General features: G+C 44.6%; 1 protein-coding gene across 1 annotated transcript in view; it reads right to left on the reverse strand.

Annotated features, from left to right (window-relative positions):
* ADAMTS14 (ADAM metallopeptidase with thrombospondin type 1 motif 14) overlaps nt 1-17,532 on the reverse strand; it is a 602,768-nt gene that overhangs the window by 245,172 nt on the left and 340,064 nt on the right. The window contains exon 7 of the mRNA XM_078640432.1: nt 11,850-11,955. Coding sequence (XP_078496558.1) covers nt 11,850-11,955 — 106 coding nt within the window. The remainder of the gene's footprint in view (nt 1-11,849; nt 11,956-17,532) is intronic.

The raw sequence follows: 17,532 nt of genomic DNA on the forward strand, positions 1-17,532 counted from the left end.
ATATTGCGCTTGCTACTCCTGATGAGGTGTTAGCGCTTTTAGGAGAGTAGCATGCTACTCCGGAACCAAAAAAGGATTAGTGGTGGATTAGTCTGGGGAAACATGAAATTAATTTGACCGGTGGATATACTAGTCTGTTATTTTTTTTTGGGGGGGGGGGAGAGTTCATAGCAGTAGGCGGGGGTTTGGGATGAGTGATGTGGAAGTGGAGGGGGAAGAGTTAGAGGGAAGTTTTAGAAAGGCTTGTTTTGGAGATCTGAATAGTAAAAGGGGTATGAGATGATGCAAGGAGGGGTAGGGGAAAGAGTCTAGAAAGGGTTATTTTGGGGATCGTAGTATGAGGTTGAGAGGAACGAGAGAGTGGAGGTAGAGGATATATTGATAGAGGTATAGGGTGAGAAATAGGGTAGTGAGGTGGAATCACCACTAATCCTTTATGGGTTCTGGAGTAGTGTGCTATTCACCGAAAAAGCAGTTCAACACCTCGTCATGGGTAGTAAGCGCTATATAAATGCAATTACAATACAATGCAATACAACACACTCAAATGCTTGCCTTTTCAGCATTCATTCTGGAATTGCAGAGGTTAGTGTTTAGGGTAGTTAGTTGGCAGACAATGTGCAAAGCGAAATATGTTCATATTGTTGCTCATACAAAACAGAAAGCATACTCTGTCTGTTTTGGGAATAATCCAGAGTGTGGGAAGTTTAGTGAATGTTTTTCCTTTCTGAAAGGATGTGGGTATATAGAGAAGGGGACAGTCTCTACAGCAGCAATGGGAGTGAGAATGAGGAAATAGGCTATGAGAGTCGTTTAATAAAGAGTAAACGAGGCTGAGGTACTGAAATTCTGAACCCATTTCATAAAAGTCGTCGTATCACGACGATTTTGGTAACATTAGACCGAAAATGGCAAGTGTAAGGCATACGAGCATTTTTCGTCATATTCGAGTGACAAGATCACCATGAAATCAGGGATTCCGTTCTGAACCCTCGGGTTCCATTTTGTATATGGCAGCCATTTCATGGTTGCCCTCACATAGGCCGATGACAGTGGCCGAACGAGTCTCCAAGCACACGTACACTTTAGCTGACTTCTGAATGACCTGAGCGAGCGACCCTCTTGCCTGAAGCCAAAACTTGTTAAGCCAGTTCCTCTTCCAGTAGCTGATCAAGATTACTGAACAAGACACAAGACACCTCTAAGCTTTTATTGCGCATCACTATGTCTAATCTTGCTCACACCTGTCCCTGCTCCTTTCTTTATGGGCCGTTTACGATGGGGATGTGCCCGTTTTTATGGTGGGTTCGATCGACCGATTTGATGAAGAATGTTAGGTTTGACCAATAGTTGATTGTGGGCTGGACAAACTGAAAAATTGACTTGTCATCATGATCCTGCTTTTTCTTTCGTGAAAACACGTGAATGGTCAATTGTAAATAAGGAATGTTTGCCTGAAGCATAATATTTGGTATAAAAAGGGATGACTAGCTTTGTAAAGTTGAGCAGTCTCCTGAGAACATACACCGTGTTGTACTTCTAGGATATCTGTTACTGGCTGCAGCTAATAAAACTGATCTTTGACGTCACCGAGAAGTATCCCGTGTCTCTGTACTCTAAGACAGGTGAACCCGGAGACTAGGGTGTTATCCCTGGCGCCGCCGGGTCTTAAATAACCCGGTTCTTCATTTGGCGCCCAACGTGGGGCGATTTCAGCGGTACCGGTCCAAGCCAGAGGTTCGTGAGGAGCTTCGTGTGGAAATTCTGGAGGAAGGCCAACCACATCATCGAACCCTGTATGTCGTCGTGGTCCATAAGTCTTTGCTGCGAGGTTCCCCGCTTTCCGACGGCTACGAAGGACTGCTGCCCTGACTATCGCGCCTGTCTTGGAGCCTTTGATGATTTGTAAAGCGAGACGATAGACGGGTCTTCTGGTGCCGACATCGATACCTCAGTTAAGTATGAGTGGAGCGTCTCCCAGTCCTTAGTTTGGGTATCCCCTTGGGATCTTTGATTTGGAACTTGCAAGTACCAAAGCAGAGGGACTCGTGTATTCACGAGACTATCGTGTTCGATATCCCCTTGAAGTTTGAAGCTAGACTAGTGAGCAAAGATGCCTGGCCTTAGCAGACTTGGAAATTTGTTTTGTTGTGGTTATAATAGGGATTCCCGATTGGAGGACTCGTGTCCGGTTCCTCCGATTGGAACTCCAACCTATGAACTGTATGTGAAGCATGGCGTAGGCCCCATCGCATATAACGAAGTATGGATTCGTTACACAAAAAAGGATGGTGCCCTACAATGGCCCCGATATGGTAGTTTTGACACAGAAATTTTAGATAACCTAGAAGTTAGACTTTTTTAAGAAGAAAGCCCGGCCGGCGATGTTTGACTCTTTCCGCCTATGGCGAAAGGAAGCCAAACAGAAAGAAATTAAATTAGCAAAGAGAAATAAAAGAGAAAAGGGTATCTCGATAATGCAAGCTGCTATGCAGTATAAAGATAATGAAGAAGAACAAGCGAATGAGCAGTTGCACAGGCAACGAAAAATGGCGATCGATAAATGCTATCCAGTTTTGCCACCTCTTCCGCAAGATGCAGCAAAGGAACTTGAGAAAGATCCTTTAATGTCGCATTTGTTGAGTTCGACACCCCCTTATGCGCAGAGTGCTACAGCACCTCCGCAACCTTTAGCCGCGCAACCTCTGGTTACTTTGCCTCTTGCTCAGCCGCCAGCTCCTCTTCAGCTGGCTCCTACCCCTCTGGTGCAGCCTTCTCAAGGGCTGCCGACTTTGCTACCTGCTCCGTCTTTAATTCCTACGACCTTTCCACCTGTTCTCGCTGCCTCCTCTGCTATTGCTCCTACATTAGCTTCCTCTCAATCCGCTTTATCTCCTGTTCTGTCAACTTCTCCTTCTGTACGACAAAGAATGACTGATACTGTTACTAGTCTGTTGTCTCCCTTCTTTGGGTCATTAACTACGGCCCCTGTTTCAGAGCATACACAGTTGCGTAGCCAACTGCCTGATTCTAGAGAGAAGGAAGTATTGGATCATTTGGCGCATGAATGGGTTACCGACCCTGCAAGATATGAGTTAGAGTCTGTAATGGATGTCTTCCGCCAATGGGAAGCACCGAAGCAGAGATATGTTTTTGATAAAATCTGTGTTTTTCTTTGTGAAGAATTGGAGGATAACGATTTGGAACCCAATCCACCTGAGTTGTGTCGTGTATGGTTCTAGTTTGCGAAAGGCACGATTGTGGGTTCCGATGTTGAGAGAGCAGTTGCGACATTGTTGTCATTTAGGAGCGAGACCATCTCTCGGCCGTTGTTTGAACCTGATCCTTCTTTTAGGAGAAAGGTGCGACAATATCCGATGAGAGAAGTTCCCCCAGTTTGGAAAGAAGGGGATCTAGCCGCTAATCCACCTGTTCAGCCTCATTTTCAGCGTGTTTGGGTACATGTTCCATGGAAACGAGCTGAAGTTTTGGCTCTTAAACAGACCTTACCTGACCCCCGTAAAAATCCTGCAGGGTATTATAAGGAGTTATCACAGACTGCAGACTCATGTGTTATGAATTTAGCTGATATAGACATGTTGTTTGGAAACGTAGTCCCACAGCCTTTATGGGGATTGATTCGACACACGGATCATGCGCAAGAGTTAGGTGATACCTGGGTTAATATTAGTGCTGCAGATACGCGACAAGTTGGTGGTGCCTGAGCCTTTAGTCGCAGAACTTCCTGGTAGGATCGTTACTTACATGAAGACTTTAATGCCTGCTATGCGAGTAAACTGGGACAAATTGTCTGCGTGTAAGCAGAAGAAAGATGAAACTGTGTCCGATTTCTTCACTAGGTTTGAAGAAATGTTTATCGACCACAGTGGTCAAGATATGAGTACTGAAGGTGGTCAACGGTTGTTTGTTGATAAGTTTGTGCATAATTTGCTTCCCGAGTTATGTACCAAGTTGAAGGATTCCGAGAGTTCATGGGCTGTTTCCTCATCAGCACAGATATTGGCTACTGCACAATACTACGAAAATAGGGATAAGGATGAGAAGGATAGGGCAGACAAGAAGACTAAAGAGCTAAAGACGAAGGTTCTTTTACAACAAGCGTATCCGCCCCGTAGTAACCAGCGTGATTATCAGCAACCTCAGCAGTTTCAGCGAAACTCGCAAAGGTTCGAGCCTTCTCAACAGCGTTTCCCTGTAGGCCCTAATCAATGTGCATATTGCAAAGCAGAGGGCCATTTTAAAAGTAGCTGCCCTGTTTTGCTACAGCGTATGAATGGTGTTTCTAGCACAAGAGGTCGGGGTGTTCCGCAAGCTCTTAGAGGTAGAGGACGTGGAGGTTTCCCCCAGAACGCACGTCCCTTTCCTCCACAAAATTCAATGAATAGTTTTGATCAGCAGAATAACGCGTCTGGTAGGGCGACTCAGTATTATGCTAATGACTACTACACAGAAGGTGAAAATATGGAAGGTGATGATTGCTAGGACAGCCATAGACAAAGAGAGGGAGTTGTTTCAGTTCCAGTAGATCAGAGTGGACCTTACGTTGAGGTGATTACATCAGGTGTGTCGGAGCCTTTTCTGTTAGATACTGGTGCTACCAAGAGTTCTATTATGCACTCTAAACTCCCTGGCACACCTTTGTCTGGCGAGACGAATGTTTCAGTAGGTTTTTCTGGCGCCCCGGTTAGGAACCCGATCTCTAGTCCTATGTCTCTTTCTGTTGGACCTTGTGAATTCGAAGCACCCCTTATTATGACGACAGGTTGTGGTGAGAACTTATTGGGGTTGGATTTGTTGAAAAGATTGCACGCGACATTGTATTGTTCTCCCTCGGGAGTACAACTTACACTGGGTAAGAAAGTGGTCTCCTCGATGTATTTGTCAAAGGATAAACTTCCGACAGAATTGTCGTCTCTTCCCGATATTCTTTGGGCTACTGGTCCTAATGACGTGGGTCTTTTGGAGATACCGCCATATGTTGTGACATTGAAAGCAAATGTTAAAATGCCACGTATTCCCCAATACAAGATCTCGAGTGAAGGTGAAAGGGCATTGCTAGCGATCATTCATGACCTGATTGAGAAAGATGTAATTGAAGAAACGAGAGGTAATGTTTGCAATAGCCCTGTGTTGCCTGTCTTACAACGTACTGACTCTTCCCAGCCACCTGTTTACCGGTTTGTGATCGATCTTCGCGAGGTGAATAAGATTGTAGTTCCGCAATTTCCTGTCGTCCCAGATATTACTGCCTTACTGACCATGATTCCAGCTTCAGCCACGTGGTTTTCGGTGATTGATTTGAAGAATGCTTTCTTCAGCATCCCGATTGCCGAGGAGAGTAGGGATATCTTTGGCTTCTCTTTAGTAGGCCGAAGTTTCCGGTTCAAACGCACTCCTCAAGGCTATTGTGAGAGCCTGTCAATATATAGTCAGGCTTTGAAAACACAGCTTGATACGATTGCTTTACCTGATGGTGCTGCTCTTCCCCAGTACGTTGACGATTTGTTAGTAGCTGCAGATACTGAGGAGATTTGTAAAGAAGCCACCTTGTCGTTATTGCGTCATTTGTCTGACTTCCATCACAAGGTGTCTCTTTCAAAGTTACAGTATTGTCAACAAGAAGTGACCTACTTAGGTCATCTCTTATCGAAGGAGGGAAGAAGATTGACCTCAGAACGAATTCAAGCGATTGCAAAATTGAGTGTGCCAATTACACAAAGAGAAGTGCGTGCTTTCTTGGGTATCACGTCGTATTGCAGACAATGGATACCGAATTTTTCCCTACTGGCCAAACCTTTGGTGGCATTGACTTGTAAAGATACACCAAATCCCCCCCCCCCGTGGTCTGAAGAGTGTCAGAAAAGTTTTTCTGAATTGCGCGATGCATTGTGTTCGGCTCCTGTGTTGGGTACCCCTGACTACAGCAAGCCTTTTACACTGTATGTCCATGAGAGAGAAGGATGTGCATTGTCAGTGTTGACACAATCTTTTGGGGACAAGCAGCGTCCATGTGCGTATTTCTCGTCGACTTTGGATCCGGTAGCTAGAGCATTGCCGAGTTGCTTGAGAGCTACAGCGGCAGCAGCTGTTTCTATTCGACAGTCTGCTGGTTTGGTCATGAACAATACGTTGATTGTAATGGTTCCACATGCAGTGGATACTTTGCTAAACAGAACCAAGACACATCACTTAACTAGTGCTCGATTGTCAGGTTATGAGCTGACACTGTTAGCGAGTCATGTGCACATAAAGAGATGCAATACGTTGAATCCAGCGACGTTGTTGCCGACTTCAGTAGAGACAGATGTTTCTGAACAACATGATTGTTTTCTCAGGACAGAAGAGGAAACGAAAGGGAGAATAGATCTTAGGGACACTCCCCTTGTGAAGTGTGATGGTACCTTATGGGTGGATGGTTCATGCTTCAAGCTTCCAAATGGTGATACGACTTTGCATATGCTGTTACGACTTTGCATACGATTGTTGAAGCTGCACGTATCCCACATAATTCAGCTCAAGCAACCGAGTTGATTGCACTTACGAGAGCGTGTGTATTATCAAAAGGAAAGAAAGTGACCATATATACCGACAGCCAGTATGCATTTGGTGTGGCTCACAGTTTTGGATGATTGTGGAAGGAACGTGGGTTCCTCACGTCTCATGGAACTAAGATACAGCATGGTCAGTTGGTGAATGAGCTCCTTGAGTCACTTACCTTGCCGTTGCAAGTTGCGATTGTGAAATGCAGTGCACATAAGAAGGTTACTGGCGACGTTGGTCGCGGTAATGCGTTTGCTGATGAAGTTGCGAAAGAAATGGCAAGAGATGTGATGAGTCGAATGTATGTTGCGGGCCCTGCAAGATAGATTGGTGACATTGGAATGTGTGAAGATACGATAGAGAGTGTGAAGTCTATTCAAGCTGAAGCTACAGAAAAAGAATTGAGGGTGTGGAGAGAGAGTACGGGTAAATTGGACACGAATGGTTGTTGGGTTGAGTTGTCAGAACATCAGCAATGGTTGTTACCTGATGCGTACGTGCTTGCAGTGGTTACAATGGCGCATGGTATGGCCCATATCAGTGTGAAAGGGATCTGTAAGTTGTTGGCTCCAGTATGGCAAAATGCTGGAATTCCTAAGTGTGCAGAGAATGTGGTCAAGAATTGTATGATCTGTTTGAAATACAATCCTGGTAAGGGAACTCCAACTCCAGCTGGTCATTTTGCTCCTCTGACGTATCCATTTGAGGTTTTGCAGCTAGATTTCATTCACATGGAGAGATGCAACAACCTGAAGTACGTACTAGTGGTTGTTTGTGCCTTCTCAAGATGGGTAGAAGCATATCCCCTAAAAAATAATACTGCCTTGTCCACAGCTAAAGCCCTTGTCAAAGAGTTCTTCCTTAGGTTTGGTTTGCCGAGAATGGTCTGGAGTGATAATGGGAGTGAATTTGTGGGTCAAGTGATGAAAAGAGTGTGTGAAGGGTTAGGAATCCGCCAAAAGTTTCACGCTACAAATCACCCCCAATCAGCTGGTCTAGTGGAGTGCTATAGTGGCACCGTCAAATTGAAACTTGCCAACATACAAGCGAGCTCTGGTCTTAAATGGCCTGATGCTCTGCCATTAGCACTTTTATCAACTAGGATGACTGTGCATTCACGAGTGGGACTTAGTCCGTATGAAATAATTTTTGGATGCCCGGCAAACATATGGGGAGTGCCGAGGCCGACGAAATTCAGTGAGATTGAACACCCTATACTGCTTGATTACTTGTATGATTTGACGGCTAAATTGCGTGTCTTACACCAACAGGTTCATGATATACTGCCTCAGGCCTCTGAAGATCCAGGGCATGCAATCGATCCTGGATCGTGGATACTAATCAAGAATTTCCAGCAGACAAAGAACGATCAGCCCCGCTGGATCGGCCCCTACCTGGTGCTTTTGTCCACGAGAACTGCAGTACGGGTGCAAGGAAAAAAGAACTGGATCCACAGCGTACACTGCAAGAGGGTTCCTTTACCTCTGCCGTACGACCAGTGGGTCCAGGAGGGCATTCCTGATTCTGAGACTAAAACTGTGCCTCGTTTTCTGCCTTTTAGCGATGCACGTTTAATGGGGACAAGTTCTGAGCGTGAAAGCGACGATCTTCTGCAAGAAGCTGTGCCACTGTCAGTTCGACTGGACACTACAGAGTCTGAACTCTTATTCTGCGATCACACAGTGCCCGGGAAAGGCCATCGCAAATATAATTTGCGACCAAGAGTCATGGACAAATAAACTAAAGAGATTTCCTTTATGATCTATTTTTGAACATTCAGCTCTCCCATCCGAGAAACTGTTTTGACCGATTTTTGTTTTTCGAACCGCCATCTTTGGAGTGCAAGCCGAAAACACAAGGTCGACGGTTCTGGTTGGTCCTAGGGCGTTCCCTGGACTGACAGATGCATTCCTTAGCACGGAACACCCTACCTCCGCGAGCAGCAAGATTAGAGGATGGAGTTTTTCGAGATGGAGAGACCTGTTGAAAAAATGAATTTTAGAGCCAAAATGTGTCGAATTATGAGCAGAAAATGTTTTTTAATATTGTGTGTTTTTATGTTGCTTAGCTTAATGACGTTTTTAATGGGATATGTTATATTCTCTTTTCAAGTGACGTTTGCACCCACTACACAGCCCATACTTTCTTCCACTGTTTCTTCGCATTCTTTTCATCCTCTGCCTGAACACGAGTCCATTAGGAGATTGGAATTCATTAATAACTCTTTCGTTCAGCTTCTGCACCAACACCAGCTAGTAGTGAACACGACTAACTGTTGGGTGTGTGGTCTTATGCCTCATACTACTGATAAAGGTATTCCTTACCTGGTCCTGCCATTTAGCTACAATGGTTCTGTGTGGGCATACAGAACGATGTTCATCTATGCTTGTGAAGTCCACACCCTACGTTCTGTGAAAGACAATCCGAAGAATAGTGCTCTAGTTAAGGGTATAGTCGATATGATTAGAGGAACTATCTCTTATGAGACTATCCCGAGAGATGAGACACTAGCGTATATTGGATGGAACGTGACCGGATATGAAGTTAGTCTGAGTGAGAACCAGCGAGCGAAAAGATCCTCCCCGATTTGGATCGTACCCCATCAGGGTCATTACTGCCTGCAAGGTAATGGCAAGAATCCGAGAGCTCAGTTAGGGAAGAGTATCTGCACTGAGACGTATGTTTTTGCGTCCCAGACTTCCCCATCGTTCCTAGCAGCCAAGGGTACCTATTTCATCTATTATGATAGAGCCTACACATGGTTGCCCCCTGATTTCTCGGGCACATGTTTTGTCTCGTTCCTGTTGCCTCCCACCTACACAGCTGGGGCAGATTACCACAAGACAAGGATAGTTAGAGGTGTCTTCACTAAGGAAGATACTGCAGGACAAGAATTAGGAGATTTCTTGAAGGGTTTTCTGCTGTTTTGGGGACCTATGGTTAACAGCAGGAACATACGGCAATTGACGAGGGTGGTTGAGTCCACCGTAGTTGAAACTGCCGGTGCCCTTAGTAACTTGACTGCTGAGCTCCAGTCGGATCGTCTTACGACTCTCGAGAACAGAGTTGCGTTAGATGTCATACTTGCAGACCGAGGTGGGGTATGTAAAGTGATCCAATCCAGTTGCTGTGTTTTCATTCCAGACAATGCTCCGACAGTGTACCAGGCCATTTCCAAACTACATAAAATCTCCGAATCTATACATATGGATAAAGGAGATTGGTCGTTGATGGGATGGTTCTGGGAACTGTTATCCACGTGGGGATGGAAGATTCTGATGGTCATTGGGATGATCTTAGCCATTCTTTTCCTGTTCTGTCTGTGCGTACAGTGTGCTCCTGCTATATGTGGCCTCTGTGCTACATCGTGTGTAGGGAGACCTGTACCGACGGACGTGCTAAGTAATAGGATGATGCTACAGCAACATCTTGATGACCTGATGAGTATAGACCTGGACTCAGACTGACATGGGTTTAGGTTATTGCCTATGTAAGGGCAAAAGGAGGGTCTGAGGTACTGAAATTCTGAACCCATTTCATAAAAGTCGTCGTATCATGACGATTTTGGTAACATTAGACCGAAAATGGCAAGTGTAAGGTATACGAGCATTTTTCGTCATATTCGAGTGACAAGATCACCATGAAATCAGGGATTCCGTTCTGAACCCTCGGGTTCCATTTTGTATACGGCAGCCATTTCGTGATTGCCCTCACATAGGCCGATGACAGTGGCCAAACGAGTCTCCAAGCACACGTACACTTTAGCTGACTTCTGAATGACCTGAGCGAGCGACCCTCTTGCCTGAAGCCAAAACTTGTTAAGCCAGTTCCTCTTCCAGTAGCTGATCAAGATTACTGAACAAGACACAAGACACACCTAAGCTTTTATTGCGCATCACTATGTCTAATCTTGCTCACACCTGTCCCTGCTCCTTTCTTTATGGGTCGTTTACGATGGGGATGTGCCCGTTTTTATGGTGGGTTCGATCGACCGATTTGATGAAGAATGTTAGGTTTGACCAATAGTTGATTGTGGGCTGGACAAACTGAAAAATGGACTTGTCATCATGATCCTGCTTTTTCTTTCGTGAAAACACGTGAATGGTCAATTGTAAATAAGGAATGTTTGCCTGAAGCATAATATTTGGTATAAAAAGGGATGACTAGCTTTGTAAAGTTGAGCAGTCTCCTGAGAACATACACCGTGTTGTACTTCTAGGATATCTGTTACTGGCTGCAGCTAATAAAACTGATCTTTGATGTCACCGAGAAGTATCCCGTGTCTCTGTACTCTAAGACAGGTGGACCCGGAGACTAGGGCGTTATCCCTGGCGCCGCCGGGTCTTCAATAACCCGGTTCTTCAAGGCAGATGAGTAAAGGGGGACATAACAAAGATTTATAAACAACCCTGAAGAAGGATATTGACAACAAGAAAATTATGATGCAGGGGAAGGAGAATGAAGGGCAATAAAGCAGTAGGAGCAGGCAACTTGCCATTGGGCGAGTCTGGAAGAAGGATGCAAGAGTGAGGAGGAGTAAAGTAGCAGCTGCCATGAAGAGGATCTGTCAGGTGCCACGCAAGCACATAAAGAGAGGCAAAGTAGACCTCAAGGACAGCGAAGTGGTGCTCGGTGAAGGACTTTCATGCTCTCCTTCCTCATTTTCTAACAATGTGACACAGAATGGACACAAAAATAATTAAGCGAATCATAATCAACATAGGTGTGTAAAGGCCACGACGTATAGTCAATCAATAGCACTTATGTATGTTGCATAATGATTTTATTGATCTTGGGTTTACTTTTGGAACAAAGAAATAATGTATTATGGCATAATTAAGTTGTTTAACTATAACAAATAGTGGGTATGCAGCATCCTTTTGATTGCTGAGCATGGATGCCACATTGTGGGAGCGGTGCGTAGGTGTATTTCCCTGTGGTTAACACTATATTTTTCCTTTTCTTCTGCAATAAAAAAGTAAAATCAGGATAAAGGGGTACTTACTTAGCCTGGGTATTCATGATAAACATAGCTCGTAAATAGAATAATAATTATTTAGTTGTGTACAACGCTGATTAAATAATCTAATGATGTGGGTGGCCGTTAACTGCAAAGAGAAAGCTCTGTTCCCCTGAAGCACTGAGCGGCAGTTCCCTTGAAGGCACACTGTGCCACACTCTCTTGACAATACAGTCCACTTCATTGCACTCATCAGGAAAGCAAAGGCCCGCTGCATGCAATGCCCTTGCCAAGATGGCGCAGAAACAACTTTCTCACACAGACTTACACATGGCCGGTCTCGTGGGCAACCACAAAAGCGGAGGAGAATCCATCTTCATGGTTCAGGGTACAGCTACGCAGTGGGTGGCACATGCCCGTCACGGGGGCGTAACCTGTAAGGCGAACACAAAAAAAGAGAAGAGGAAAAAAGAGATTGGAGAGAGAGTTCATGAGAAAAAGGCGGGAGCCGTATGCAAGCACATTACACGCCTTTGATGCCTGTGGAGTGATGGAGTGAGAGTGCACAGCTGCTGGCACCGCACACAAAACATACCATTTACCTCTTTGCTTGAGTCTCACAGAAACAATCATCCCCAAAACAGGGTTAAAATGAGATATTGGGAATGTAATATCCCGATGAACAAAAACAGTACAGGAAAGTACAACACATCTAAAGTGAACTAGTTGAGGTGGGATTCGAATAAAATTGTCATTTCTGGGATTGTTTAGGGTCGTAATAATTGATTCAAATCTCGCTCTGCTGATTCCAAGGGGCGCTGAAAGGGAACTGCCAGTGTAGTTGCACCATAGGGAAGAAGGAAGCGGCGACAGACCTTCACTCTAGGAAATGCGGAAGTGACTTCCCAAAATGATAATTTCGATTTCACGCGGGCACATTCAGATGTGGGAACTCACTAAGGCATACTGGTCTGTGCATTAGGAAATCAGTGCTCGGAAAGAGTAGGCATTGCAATTGCACCTGAACCCTCTGTTAAGTTCTGCTCCTCCTTTTAACACGTGGAACCCCCTTTGTCGGTTGTTCTGCGGTCCTTTCTTGGTTAGAAAGAATGTTCTACTTCTGTTCTTCAGTGGCATAACCTACCTTAGAATATACTGGTAATTTAACCGGTGAAATGCACAAACTTCAGCAGATGATGTCTGCCTCATTTTCACTGCTTGAAGTCACATGACGAGCGTGAGTGAATATTTCCTTTGAACTGCAGTTTTCTAAAGATCTGTATGGGTTTTTTTAAGCGCCACCATCACTAGTGCATTTCAGAAGGAACAGAAAGCACAACTTTTACAGGAGGACATCGTCCACAAATAAACAAGGCTACTGCCTTACTTCCCGTCCTTGTTTCTTTCCTCCCTTCCTTCCTTCCTATATTCTTTTCTTTGACTTCTTTCTATTTCCTCTTTTTCTCTTATCTTGTTCCTCCATTCCTTTCTTTTCCACCCCTCCCTTTTTCCACTCCTTTCTCCTCTCCCATCATCCATACATCCCTCTCTCCTTCCCTCCTTCTTTTACTCACTCCTACATATGGTCTTTCTTTCTTTCTTTCTTTCTTTCTTTCTTTCTTTCTTTCTTTCTTTCTTTCTTTCTTTTTTTCTTTCTTTCTTTCTTTCTTTCTTTCTTTCTTTCTTTCTTTCTTTCTTTCTTTCTTTCCCTCTCAGGACCAAGGATCAGAGATCAGCTTCTAGAACTACTCGCAGGAATAGTGGAGTACTCTGTCTGCTGCTGATGTATTGTCGGTCTGCTATCGGTTGCCCAACTTCCAATAAGCTGTCTACAGTCTGGTAGCAATGCAGTTCAAGAAGAATAGAGATGTTGAATTCATGCAGAGAACACATCTTGAAGTTGAACGCTCCGAGTCGTATGCCATGCTCTGAATAGTAGGAGTACAAGCCATATGCACCCACAACTCTGGGGAAATACATGGGCTTGGTCATAAATGACTAGAACAGAGGGCATGAATGATTTGATGTTTTTCTGAAGTTTACCCGACACTACCAACATCATTGCCTGAGGATGTTCAGAAACCTGCCTGACTCTTCACGCCATGCCAACCACCACTGTGACACTCTACTTGCTCCCCGCAGTCCACTCCAACACAAACAGGACTCTTGTCACAAAATTTGAGGAGGTAAACCTTCAAGGGGACTAACCTAGAACTGTATCCGGCCCGCACTCCATCGCTTTTGGCCTATACTTTTTACTTTGACCCGGCCCTGCACTTTATGCTTTTAGATGCTATTTTACAGTTTATTCCTTAAATAGTCATAACTCTGGCTCTACTGATTGGATTTTTGTCATTTTGGCCTTGTTTTATTTATTAAAAGCTCTATTGTTACACCCTGGTGTGGCATCTTTTTGCCACACCAGGTGATGCTCTTTGGTAATGTCACTCTTGTACTGTTTGAAGTGTTGCACAAATATTTTACACATTGCCTCTAAGTTAAACCAGCCTGCTCTGTGCAAGTTAATTTGGGGTTTGCTTGTGCCTTACCCGGAATAGGATTGTGGTGACTGCTGGGCTAGGGTTCACACCCTACTCAACCACTAACCCAATATTTAACAATGGCCATGTTAGCATATGATTTCTCTGATTTCACTTTTATCGAGGAATATATGCCAGGACTCTTATTAAATAACAACTCATCGGTGGAGTTACAGAAAAAGCTGACCTGATTCACAGAGAAGCCTGGGTCATAGCCATTGTCCATAACCTTCTGGTGGGAGGATAGTTTATGTTCAGTTGACATAGACCTCATCTGTCGGTATACCACCTGGGCCATATGTTTATTTACTTTAAGGGCACACAACTGACACCAATCCTAAAACACTGCTGAAATCTTTTTGAAGAATTCTTAAGATTGAGAGAAATAGGCGTACACTGATAATTATGCTGAATTCTCTATTATCATAACCTGCGTCTGAAGTTAAATGATTTTGTGATGACCAATTTACAACAAACTAGATAAGTGACAAAACTGCAGTCAGTCCAATAGCAGTCAAATGTGAACATCACAGAACATCTTTACAAAAGCAAGAGAACAATATCTATACATACATTCTTGTTCAGCCACTCGCAAGACCTGAAAAGCATACAGCAGTGAAGTGAGAAGAAAGAAGTCTTATTTTGCAACGGTCCCACCTTTTTTCACAAGGAACAGAATAAACATGCAGACACAAACCCATCAGAATAAACACCCATGCAAAAAACACCCCTTGCCTCTTTCCATACAGACGAGTCTTCGATCGAGTCAGGTGCAGTGCATTGGCGGGCCGTGCACAGCAAACATCAGATAAAGTTTTAGTGAAACGACTGTCAGATCTTCCTAACTCATTACTTTCTACCTCAAATAGGAGACTTTTTTGTCACCCCTTTGCTCCACCATATTTGTATTTACATTTCTGTTTTGGATCACTCTTTCCTATTTTTGTTGGTATAAATCAAACAGTATTTTCGGCATGCTGTGGAGAGGAGGTTAGTGACTGACAGGAAAGAGTCAAGCAGGGTGCTCGTGAAAAGCTGTGCAACTGAAGGGGAAAAATCGCAAGAAGTGTTGTCAGATTGTATCTTACATCTGAAGGTCAACATTATCCATGCAAAACCAAATAGGCTAACCAGCAGCAAAAGAAGCAGTAAAGGGATACTTGCCATGTTAGCATATGCACAAACACATAAGCAGATTGGATTTACAGCAGAACCAACCGCAGCAGTAGGTAGGACTGGATCCAAGGAAGATCACTCACTTTACTAAATCATTGCAAGTCACCGCTTATTGGCATAGTTTTGTGGCCTTGCTTTGGAAATTATAAAGTATATTGTACAGACTACATTTGCACCAGTTAACCCGCAACACTGCTAAACTTAAAGTGCAGCACTCATTTTTTAATTTTTTTTTTAATACATTACATACAATTTTCTAGCTGTACTCATTTTTAGGTCTCGCCTACGCAGTAGGAAGGAGACCTTTTGTCATCGATGCGCCTTTAAATGCCAAAACGTGCACGCGTTCCATTGCCTTCAATGGCACGTTGGTGATTCTCTTGCGGGAGCGAGCAGGAACCATCTGCTAATAATTACAAACAGATGTTTACTGATGGCTCCTGCAAGGGAAACCGGCGCAGGCCCCCTCCTCTCTCCCTGCTGCCGCGCTGCGAGTCTCTGCTGCCGCACTTCTTTTTTTTCTCAGAGAATGGTTGATCGGTTCACAGATACTGCATGTAAGGATTACCTTAAACGGACAAGACAACACTTATCAAACTCGCTCTTTGGGAATAGCATGACGTCACCGGTCACTAGCGCTATGAAGCTCGACTAATAGCAGGCTGCGCTATAAAACGCTAATACCCCAAATAAGGCGCTTCCATGTAGCGTGGCCCCGGGGACCCGATGCACATCCTCACCACTCCGCTGATGGTGGCCTGTGGTAATCCTTCACCCAGTCATGGTTAAACACCTTCTTTCTCAAACGGCTGTTTTGAGGCGTGCCCGCCCGCGGCGCGGCTCATCTTAAAAGGCGTTGCTTCTCCTGCCGCGCAGGTTCTTCAGCAGGCTTTTGAGGAAGAGGATCTCTGGTGAGCTGGCTGCATGCTGCTTGCTTTGCACGAGATCTAAAATGCATTTATTTGGGCACTCGAAGGTTGAAAAGTGAAGTGGTGTTGCTTGGTTGTAAGCAGTATATACACTGCACAGGCGTGCCGTGAGCTATGGCTTGGAATGGCCCCCGCCCCCTGCACCTCTGACTGCCCTGTCGCACCATCAGTTTAGAAGTGATTTCAAGGCCGGATGTGGGAGTGTTGCAAACCTCCGCGCAGCATCAGATAGCGCCAGAGCCTCGAGACCCCACGGGGGATTTGTCGCACACGCTTTATACATGTTTGGATAGATTGATGCCTGTTAGCTCCTGAACTGCAGGTGACTGTCGGGAAGGGTTTACTTTATATCGTCCGCGGGTGTTATTTGGCTGGTATTGTACATATGTGTTCTGTTCTGTCTTCTTAATGGATGTGTGCTGATGGTCAGAAGGAGGTTTCTTTTTACGGGTTCTGTTCTCGATGCCTTCATGTGGTTAGTCTCAGTCTGTTGTGCGACCACGTCAGTTGTGAGGGAGGGGCACGTGATTTGACATTACTACGATGCAGCCTGTGTTTAATGAACACGTATCCTGCGTGTTGTGTGGCGTTTCTGTCCCAAGTGACGAAGTCAGTAAGCAGTGTGTCGGTTGACTGCAGGTGTTGTGTCGGTTATTCCTACTCAAAGGTGTCTGTACAATCTAGGTAGAAATGTGAAAAGACCTGTTTGTATTTTCTTATTTTTTTAAAGTGAAGTTCTTGGGTTGAAGCATAGTTCCGGCATAGCGGGTTAAGGTGAGAGAGACAGAAACTGCTCGATGGAGCTCTTGTGTGTAGCCTCCTCCTGGCCTCCACCTGAAGCAGGCAGTTTACTTCTTCCATCCAAAGTCCGGTTAATCTGCCGCTGCTCTCGGCATATGACGCGAGACAAAACCCCCCTAATCTAACATGCATTTCATTTATTTTCTAGCGCCTCTCATACCAGTGTAGGGTGTCCGAGTATTTTATATCTCACACACATACACACAATAAATCAGATGTGTGTAAATCGGTGCTTAGAAAATGTTACATAAGACAAAGGGGATCGCAAGGTGTAGGATTTACATGTCATCCACACCGGTAGGCATTTTTTACGAGTGCTTGGTCTGGGGAAGCAGAAATTCAGAATTCAAACATAACCCAGTGATTAGGTTTGACTTTACTAATAAGAATTTCTATTGCAATTGCAATTTATGAAATGCACAGCAACAAAGGATTTCTGTGACAGAAGCAGTAACCCACTTAGCTATGCACATAAAATACTGTTCTGTGATCTGCATAGTATGCACTCTTTGCAGCAGGCATATTAACCTTCTGTGCTACATTAAATGAGTCAAAACTGCCACTA

Source organism: Lissotriton helveticus, chromosome 5_1 (genome assembly GCF_964261635.1).
Source record: "Lissotriton helveticus chromosome 5_1, aLisHel1.1, whole genome shotgun sequence".
Lineage (NCBI taxonomy): Eukaryota > Metazoa > Chordata > Amphibia > Caudata > Salamandridae > Lissotriton > Lissotriton helveticus.